The 10,567-nt window shown below is 45.4% G+C and overlaps 1 protein-coding gene across 3 annotated transcripts in view; it reads right to left on the reverse strand.

The window, feature by feature from the left end:
- The window catches only part of anks1ab (ankyrin repeat and sterile alpha motif domain containing 1Ab), a 36,455-nt gene extending 26,239 nt beyond the window's left edge, over positions 1-10,216 (reverse strand). For 2 of the 3 annotated variants that reach the window (XM_029683556.2, XM_029683555.2), the window contains exon 1: positions 8,854-9,493. In XM_029683556.2, coding sequence (XP_029539416.1) covers positions 8,854-9,144 — 291 coding nt within the window. In that variant the 5' untranslated portion in view covers positions 9,145-9,493. Of the gene's footprint in view, positions 1-8,853; positions 9,494-10,049 lie in introns of those variants that run through there. The other variant, XM_065001899.1, reaches the window with a different exon arrangement.
- Positions 10,217-10,567: the final 351 nt, after the last annotated feature.

Below are 10,567 nucleotides of genomic sequence, written 5' to 3' on the forward strand. Positions count from 1 at the left end.
GAACATGCTGGGACTCTTTCAGCCTGAGAGTAATACAATTAAGGCTACACAACTGTTCCACATCATCACTCTTGCCAGATGTACAGGACATCAGGCGAGAACAAATCTGTGGAAAATCTGTACAAAAATCTAGTCAGTGTAGCTATCATAACACATCACATAATATATGATTTTACAAAGTGAATTTGTGACCCCTTAAGGGGTCTGATATAGACTTTCCAGTAAGCTCTTGAGTGGCAAGCCTTTGATTAGTGCAAAAGTGGATTGGAATAATCAGATATAGAGACCACAAAGAAATAAATGATTACACAGTTATGAAGTGAAGGGCCTGTTGGTGGACTCTGTTAAATCAATTGTGTTCCTCTTAAAGTGATCACGCTGCAATCAGTTGGGATCTATATGCTAATCCTCTTAGTGGGCCATTCAATATCTGCTGATGATGCCATGCTGCTGTCACACTGCTCTGTTACCCACACCAAGGAGCCAGGGAGAAGACCTGTTGGAAGCTGCTTACCCCAACTGGCTCATCAACCCATAAAACCTCCTCTCCAAACCAGGCCCTCTCATGTGTCTCTACCTCTTAAGGGTCTGTGGTTACATTTGTATAGTGATGCATGACCACATTTTTTTAATGGCAATTCAACTCATTTGGGACAGTCAAGCTATCACTTAGCTAAGTCCCCATATAAACAAATGTAAATATGTTAGTTATACACCCATCTATGTAGATCATGATGAATCACTGTCAGCTATATGCTTTGTGTGGGATCAACGTGGTCTCAGGGAAATTCGTATTATCCTGTTACGTTTATAGATTGCGTTATGAATGGAACAGCATATGTTGTCACACCCTGACCATAGAGAGCCATTGTTTCTCTATGGTATAGTAGGTCAGGGTGTGAATAGGGGGTGATCTAGTATTTCTATGTCTATGTTGTGTTCTAGTTTATTTTCTATGTTGGTGTTTTGTATGATTCCCAATTAAAGGCAGCTGGTAATCGTTGTCTCTAATTGGGGATCATATTTAAGTTGTTATTTTTTCCACCTGTGTTTGTGGGATCTTGTTTATGTTTTGTTGCCTGTTAGCACTTCATTGACTTCACGTTTCGTTCTTTATATTTTTGTGCGTTTCACTAAATAAATATGTGGAAACCATATCTCGCATCACCTTGATCCGATGATTCTAACAACGAACGTGACATATGTACATTATCATACGGATTATAGGACGTATTGTACCATACTTATTACACTGTATGTCCCCCAGATGCACATACATTTAGCTGTATGTTGTTTTTGCCAGATGTCTAGTCCGCATTTACTTGACACACGTATACTTCACAAAGTTGCAGAAAGGCTTGCAGCATGGGGAAGGTTGTTTTCGCTGTCTCTGGGTTCCCTACCTTGTTTGACCAAAGCGCCAGTTGCTACCCGGACCTCCATGTTAAACATGTTGCATGGAGACATATTGCCAATGCGATTGGATGACCTGGTCAGTTGAATGTGAAATAGTTTGCTGGAAAGTGGAAGCTAGGTGCTGGCAATTTCTTAGCTAAGCTATCTAGAAAAGTAGTTAGCTTTGTAGTTAGATAATTAGCTAACTTCTGTTCATACCACCGCAAAAAGGTAAAGGTAAAGCCACGCTTAAGTTGAAAATATTGAAGGCATGTGGTACACAGAACGCACCGCAGTCAAGTGCGGAATTCCCAATGCAGCGTTGCAGACTGCTCCATTGACAATGAATCACTTCCGCTGGAACACAATGAGTTTGACGGGTCTGGTGGACATGAGGCTTTACCCGGTCGTACAATAGCATACTAATTGGATGCCATACCTTATCATACTTCTTAGAGGACATATAATAGTATTTCTTTCTCTGAGACCAGGTTGTTTGTTGTGTCCTAACAACAAAGGAGAATTTTGGGAGAATTTATGTTGGCGGTTAGGGTAACTAACGACAAATGTTAAGATAATTTCCGTAGCAGGTTATGTTAAATGGGTTAAATTTAGAATAAGTGTGAGGGAAATGTAACAGGATTACTATTTTAGGACAGGCCACAGTACAGACTAATGGACAAGTGTACAAAGACCCATGACTGAAGACATGTAGTTTTTTTCACCTTTATTTAACCAGGTAAGCTAGTTGAGAACCAGTTCTCATTTGCAACTGCGACCTGGCCAAGATAAAGCATAGCAGTTCGACACATACAACAACAACAGAGTTACACATGGAATGAACAAAACATACAGTCAATAATACAGTAGAAAAAAAGAAAGCAAGGTCTATATACAGTGAGTGCAAATTAGGTCAAATAAGGGAGTTAAGGCAATAAATAGGCCATGGTGGAGAAGTAATTACAATATGGCAATTAAACACTGGAATGGTAGATGTGCAAAAGATGGATGTGCAAGTAGAGATACTGTGGTGCAAAAGGAGCTAAATAAGTAAATACAGTATGGGGATGAGGTAGATAGATGGGCTGTATACAGATGGGCTATGAACAGGTGCAGTGATCTGTAAGCTGCTCTGACAGCTGGTTCTTAAAGCTAGTGAGGGAGATGGGAATCTCCAGCTTCAGTGATTTTTGCTGATCGTTCCAGTCAGTGGCAGCAGAGAACTGGAAGGAAAGGCGACCAAAGGAGGAATTGGCTTTGGGGGTGACCAGTGAGATATACCTGCTGGAGCGAGTGCTACGAGTGGGTGCTGCTATGGTGACCAGCGAGCTGAGATAGGGCGGGTCTTTACCTAGCAGAGACTTGTAGATAACCTGTAGCCAGTGGGTTTGGCGACGAGTATGAAGCGAGGGCCAGCCAACGAGAGCATAAAGGTCGCAGTGGTGAGTAGTGTATGGGGCTTTGGTGGCAAAACGGATGGCACTGTGATAGACTACATCCAGTTTGCTGAGTAGAGTATTGGAGGCTATTTTATAGATGACATTGCCGAAGTCAAGGACCGTTAGGATGGTCAGTTTTACGAGGGTATGTTTGGCAGCATGAGTGAAGGAAGCTTTGTTGCAAAATAGGAAGCCGATTCTAGATGTAATTTTTGATTGGAGATGCTTAATGTGAGTCTGGAAGGAGAGTTTACAGTTTAGCCAGACACCTAGGTATTTGTAGTTATCCACGTATTCTAAGTCAGAGCCGTCCAGAGTAGTGATGCTGGATGGGCGGGCAGGTGCGGGCAATGATCGGTTGAATAGCATGCATTTAGTTTTATTTGCGTTTAAGAGCAGTTGGAGGGCACGGAATGAGAGTTGTATGGCATTGAAGCTCGTCTGGAGGTTGGTTAACACGGCGTCCAAAGAAGGGCCAGAAGTATACAGAATGGTGTCGTCTGCTTAGAGGTGGATCAGAGAATCACCAGCAGCAAGAGCTACATCATTGATGTATACAGAGAAGAGAGTCGGCCTGAGAATTGAACCCTGTGGCACCCCCATAGAGACTGCCAGAGGTCCGGACAACAGGCCCTCCGATTTGACACACTAAGCTCTATCAGAGAAGTAGTTGGTGAACCAGACGAGGTGGTCATTTGAGAAACCAAGGCTGTTGAGTCTGCCGATAAGAATGTGGTGACTGACAGAGTCGAATGCCTTGGCCAGGTCGATGAATACAGCTGCACAGTAATGTCTCTTATCGATGGCGGTTATGATATCGTTAAGGACCTTGAGCATGGCTGAGGCTCATGACCAGCTCGAAAACCAGATTGCATAGCGGAGAAGGTACGATGTGATTCAAAATGGTCAGTAATCTGTTTGTTAACTTGGCTTTCGAAGACCTTAGAGATGCAGGGTAGGATAGATATAGGTCTGTAGCAGTTTGCGTCTAGAGTGTCTCCCCCTTTGACCGCGGCAGCTTTCCAATCTTTGGGAATTTCAGACGATACGAAAGAGAGGTTGAACAGGCTAGTAATAGGGGTTGCAACAATTTCGGCAGATAATTTTAGAAAGAGAGAGTCCAGATTGTCTAGCCCAGCTAATTTGTAGGGGTCCAGATTTTGCAGCTCTTTCAGAACATCAGCTATCTGGATATGGGTGAAGGAGAAATGTTGGGGGCTTGGGTGGGTGGCTGTGGAAGGTGCCGGGCAGTTGACCGGGGTAGGGGTAGCCAGGTGGAAAGCATGGCCAGCCGTAGAGAAATGCTTATTGAAATTCTCAATAATAGTGGATTTGTCGGTTGTAACAGTGTTTCCTAGCCTCAGAGCAGTGGGTAGCTGGGAGGAGGTGCTCTTATTCTCCATGGACTTTCCGGAACATTTTTGAGTTTGTACTGCAGGATGCAAATTTCTGTTTAAAAAAGCAAGCTAAGGCTTTCCTAACTGCCTATGTATATTGGTTCCTAACTTCCCTGAAAAGTTGCATATCGCGGGGTCTATTCGATGCTAATGCAGAACGCCACAGGATGTTTTTGTGCTGGTCAAGAGCAGACAGGTCTGGAGTGAACCAAGGGCTATATATATTCCTGGTTCTACCTTTTTGAATGGGGCATGCCTATTTAAGATTGTGAGGAAAGCACTTTTAAAGAATAACCAGGCATCCTCTACTGTCGTGATGAGGTCAATGTCATTCCAGGATACCCCGGCCAGGTCGATTAGAAAGGCCTGCTTGCAGAAGTGTTTTAGGGAGCGTTTGACAGTAATGAGGGGTGGTCGTTTGCTCGCAGACCCATTACGGCTGCAGGCAATGAGCCAGTGATCGCTGAGATCTTGATTGAAAACAGCAGAGGTGTATTTGGAGGGTGAGTTAGTTAGGATGATATCTATGAGGGTGCCCGTGTTCACGGATTTGGGGTTATATCTGGTAGGTTCATTGATAAATTGTGTGAGATTAAGGGCATCAAGCTTAGATTGTAGGATGGCCGGGGTGTTAAGCATGTCCCAGTTTAGGTCACCTAGCAGCACGAGCTCAGAAGATAGATGGGGGGCAATCAAATCACCTATGGTGTCGAGGGCACAGCTGGGGGCAGAGGGTGGTCTATAGCAAGCAGCAATGGTGAGAGTCTTGTTTATGGAAAGGTTCATTTTTAGAAGTAGAAGCTCAAATTGTTTGGGTACAGACCTGGATAGTAATACAGAACTCTGCAGCTTATCTTTGCAGTAAATTGCAGCACCGCCCTCTTTGGCAGTTCTATCTTGTCGGAAAATGTTATAGTTAGGAATGGAAATGTCAAGGTTTTTGGTGGTCTTCCTGAGCCAGGATTCAGACATGGCTAGGACATCCGGATTGGTGGAGTGTGCTATTGCAGTGAATAAAACAAACTTAGGGAGGAGGCTTCTAATGTTAACATGCATGAAACCAAGGCTTTTATGGTTGCAGAAGTCAACAAATGAGAGAGCCTGGGGGATGGGAGTGGAGGTAGACACTGCAGGGCCTGGATTAACCTCTACATCACCAGAGGAACAGAGGAGGAGTAGGATAAGGGTACGGCTAAAGGCTAACAGAACTGGATGCCTAGTACGTTCAGAGCAGAGAGTAAAAGGAGCAGATTTCTGGGCATGGTAGAATATATTCAAGGCATAATGAACAGACAAAGGTATAGTAGGATGTGAATACAGTAGGGGTAAACCTGTGCATATAGTGATAATGAAAGAGATATTGTCTCTAGAAATAGCATTTAAACCAGGTGAAGTCACTGCGTGTGTGGGAGGTGGAACTAAATTGTTAGCCGAGGCACATTGAGCAGTGCTAGAGGCTCTACAGTGAAATAAAACAATAGTTACAAACCAGAACAGCCATTGACACGGCATGGTGACGTTAGTGAAAGGCATTGTATGATCATGCGGGTGATCATACAAGTCCAGTGCGTGGCTTCAGGCAGGCTTCAGGCAGCTAGCGGCGCGGGGCTAGCAGGCTAACAGAAAGGCCTTAGAGGGATGACGCGACGGAGGAAAGTCTGTTGTGGCCCCCTCGTGCAGTTACATCAGCGGACGGATCAGCAGGGCTCCGTGTGGTAAACCAGGCCAATTGGCAAAATATGTATAGTGTCTGAAGAAATACGTCCGAAGGGCCTCTTAAGCCAGCAGTCCAATGTGCTTTAGATAGCTAGCAGGCCGCAGATTAGCGGCTGTGCGTTCAGGGGTCGTTAGCTGCTATAATTCCAGGTGGAATTTTTGTTTTATCATAATTACATTTACATTTTTATATAAATAAAATAGGTTCAGAGCTTGCGGTAGGAATCCGGAGATATGGAGAAGAATAAGTCCGACTAGCTCTGGTTTGAGTCGCGCTGTACAGACTGGCGAGAGTTGTCCGGGATAAAGGTAGCTGATGACCGCTAGCAAAGGATAGCTGACTGCTAGCTAGTGGCTTCGGAATGTATTCGATGGCCTCGTAAGCCAACAGTCTGTTGTGCTCTAGACAGCTAGCATTCAGGGGACGTTAGCTGCGAATGTCAGATGGTGATAAGGTTCAGAGCTTGTGTTAGGAATCCGGGGATATGGAGAGAAAAATAGGTCCGGTATGCTCTGGTTGAATCGCGTTGTACAAACTGGCGAGATCTTTCTGAGCTAGAGGTTAGCTGATGACCGTTAGCTGGCTAGTTTATGTTGGAGAGATTCCAGTAATAGAGGCAAAGAAAAATACTTTAGACAAAAAGCAGGTCCACACCACATTGGGTGAGGCGGGTTGCAGGAGAGTATTTTGAAGTGAGGATTTAGAAAAATATAAAAAGATATGCGAAGAAAAATATATAAAAATATATATATACCTGGGACACGACAAGATGAAGGACAAATACGTCTGACTGCTACGCCATCTTGGAACTTCACCATGTCAGAGATGTCAGAGGTGGGCTAATTTGTATGGATGCTTGTTTCACCTGGTTCAATGCTGAACTACCCGTTGGCTCTATCGGCTAGATGATGAGTACAGAATTTAAATCAATAGATTTTTTTTATGTTTAACCAAGCAGGTTTGCTCACATTCCCGCACCATAATGACAGCCTGCTCTGTGTCAATTTGATGCAGTGGGCGGGATGGGGACATCATGCGGGAAAGCGACATGGCCTTCGTGTTTCGCTGGGTGAGATATTTTTTGTCAAAATGGATCTTATAAATAGATGTTCTCTCTGCCCTAGCTAGCCACATAAATTATGAACTGAGTTAAACCAGCATATGTCCTGAACATGTTAGTCCTCTTTCCCAGCTAAAATTATTTTCAACCAGGGCCCCAATAGACTGCAGCAATGTTAACACGATGAGAGAAATGGACGAGAGCATGCCACAACAGACTCAGACACACACACATACACACGCACCACCCACTACAACCACAATCATCTCTCCGATACAAAAGGGTCATTTGAAGTGCGCTCACTAAAGAAAGATGATATTCAAAGCGTCTCTAATGGCTAGAGGTATCGATGTATGCATCTGTAACATGTCTGGTTTAGACAGATGTGTCTTTAGAGAATTTAACAGATGTAAAGCTGTAAAGCGGTTGATCAGTTGTCATCATACATGTCATTAGCATACTGTATGCCAAAATGTCCTCACTATAACGCTTATATCAAATCAAATAAATGGGACAAGCATAATCAGGGTGAGATAATAACAAGGAATTACAACTATAAATTACTTCAGACAATTGTGGACAGAAATAAATGCCCAGCTGAGAATTTCAAGCTCTAACTGCTGGACATGCTGTAGTCTAAATCTGAGTGTGTCTAAGGGCTGAGAGCAAACCAATCTCAACAGGAATATGGCCTCCTCTGCAGTTACTCCAACATATTGCAGTATGCAGTGTGTGTGTGTGTGTGTGTCACACCTGGCTTCCTCTCCTCCTAAGTGTGTGTAATGTAGACACTAGCTCTGGACTGTCCGAGAGGGACGGAACATTGTTGATCTCCTTATGAGTAAGCCTGAGTAAGTTTTTGCCCTTGCACCCCCCATCCTCCCCCCCTGCCCCAAATGACACTAGAAAAGAAACAGACACACCGGGGCAGCTGCAAAACAGGATGCCCTTAAGAACAGAACAGGACACCCCTCCCAGCGTGGCCTGAGTAAACAGTCCTGTCAGAAAGCAGAGAGAAGAGGGAAGAGCAGAGAGGGGGCCAGGGCACCAGACAGTCCTGTCAAAGAGGGGAGAGCAGAGAGTGGGACAGGGCAGCAGACAGTCCTGTCAAAGAGGGGAGAGCAGAGAGGGGGCCAGGGAACCAGACAATCATGTCAAAGAGGGGAGAGTAGAGAGGGGGCCAGGGAACCAGACAATCCTGTCAAAGGGGGGAGAGCAGAGAGGGGGCCAGGGCACCAGGCAGTCCTGTCAAAGAGGGGGGAGCAGAGAGGAGGCCAGGCCCACACAGTCCTGTCAGAGAGCAGATGGGAGAGCAGAGATGAACCAGAAAATACAATAATTTCTATCTAGACTAGAGTTCAAAACAGTACAGCGTCAGACCAGGATTGAAGTAAGTGTTGAGGCTGGGGTTGTGGCATGCATTAGCCTACTGGAAAGCAGGGGAAACGGGGGAACAGAAGAGACGTCAAGCCATGCGCGGGTTGACCCATAGTAAGCAGTCTGACTGTATTAGGAGTGACAGCCCAAGCCCAATTAGCCTTGTGTGCCAGGGCTGCTATGGGGTATCGGTGGGAGTGATCAGGCCACTCATGCATTCAGCACTTGCCTGCAGGCATTCTGCAGCGACTGTATGGGTAAAAGTCAGCGCCACTACTGCCCCTTACCTCCTGTCTATCACTGTTCTTCCTTCCTCTCTTTATCACTCTTTATCACTCATTACAACTCTCCCTCCTCTCCCCTCTGCCCCTAAAGGAATTAAAAGCTATATTTGAAGCCTAACTATGCATTAACTCTCCCAGTGCCAATCCCTGCCTATCACCCCACCCAGAGAACCCAGAGAATTACCTCATCCCACTCGGAGGCGAAGGAGGGCGATCTCTCCATCTGTTTGTTCCCAGAACTGCAGTTAGCCACAGACTCACCGCAGCTGTTCAGACCCCCATCCTCCTCACCCAGGGGAGACACCAACAGGTCTGAGTCCGACTTGGAGAGGCTCCGGGTCAACTTCAGGTCCCCGGGAGGCTTCAGCCTGACTGGAGGGACAGCCACAGCCCCTGTCGACTCCCTGGCCTCAGCCTTGGCAGTGTGGACCACCGTGGCATAGATGGGATCAGCGTCCAGGAGGAAGGCTGACATTACTGTGGAGCTGCTTGTGTGGCAGTGTTAGGATCCTAGCCTCCCTGTACCCAGGCCTCAGGCAGCAGTCTCTCTTCTTATACCAATAGTCAGTGCAGAGAGGGCTGTAAAACACTGGAGGATCCAGCAGTCTCAGTCTGTACAGAGCTTCCTGTTGAATTCTGAGGAAAAGCCAGACAGAAGGGGTGATGTAAGAAACAGTGAGGCAGGAAATATCTCTGTCGTGACACTGATAAGAATCCGCCTACCTAATAATTTATGTTTAAAACATATTAAATCTATTCCGTTTGGTGAAACGGAGCGTGTAAGAGAGAGGATTGCTGCGTGTGTCCATAGCTCAGATACAATCATCAGGGTCCACCCACTAGTTGTATCCGGCTGCCCTCCCCTTAGTGACTGCTGCCTCCGAGTTTTTTATGCTTTCCTTCCCCTCTCTTCACGTCTCTCTCTTGCTTTTTCTCGCTCTCGCTCTCGCTCTCTTCCTCCTCTTTCTCTTTCAGCCTTCGCTTTTATTCTTGAGCAACATTCTATATTTCAAATGGTTGAATTTCAAACAAGACTGCCTAGATAGAAAGACTATTCCCAACTAGATGAAGGAATGAAACAGACACCAGTGTAGTCAAAAGGAAAATTAAGAAATTTATGTGATACACAACACACACAAACATACACACGCAAACATAACACACGCAAAAAAATTATCCCAGAAAGGCACAACAGTAGAATCAGATTCTGAATATTTCAAAGGAGTCTAGCTGCTTTATACAGTTTTAAAAATAATGCCCTGTGTTTGCTTTTCAAAAATGAATCTAACACAGCAACAGTTAGTTGCAACAGCTGCTTTCAGGAACTGTAATAGCCTTAACAACGTCATGTAAAATCCCCATTGATCAGTTTTACCATACCTGCACACTTTGTCTTTGTCTGTCTGTGTTCGGAGAAGAGCTGCCGTCCTGTTCCTCATCTGTCCTCTGACTCCCTATCAGAGGACCAAGTCTGTCCTCTGACTCCCTATCGGAGGACCAAGTTTGTCCCGTCCCGTGGTGGGGATCTGAGGCCTGGCCTTATTAAGACTGACAGCTAGGGTAATCAGGTTACTGACGCAGTGGGTGCCTGCCTATTCAGAGGGAGGGCTGCCTGCGAGGATTCCTCCACCACGCTCTGTGTGCTGTACCACTGGGTCTTCGATAAGCCCCTGAATGAATTCAAGTATATTTTCTGGTCAAGATATTTGCTCCATTAGGCATTTGAAGTTGACTGCCAGGCATTTCAATGGTTAAAATGGGTGAAGAGACTTGATGGCTTGACGAGAATGCAGAACAGATCCCACACACTCTCATATACTGAGCAGTCTATTCATCAGGGGTTGATTCTGACAAAAGGCTTTCTTGTAAGGCATCCTTAACCTTCCGCAGCACCCGCT

Source organism: Oncorhynchus nerka, linkage group LG15 (assembly GCF_034236695.1).
Source record: "Oncorhynchus nerka isolate Pitt River linkage group LG15, Oner_Uvic_2.0, whole genome shotgun sequence".
Classification (NCBI taxonomy): Eukaryota; Metazoa; Chordata; class Actinopteri; order Salmoniformes; family Salmonidae; genus Oncorhynchus; species Oncorhynchus nerka.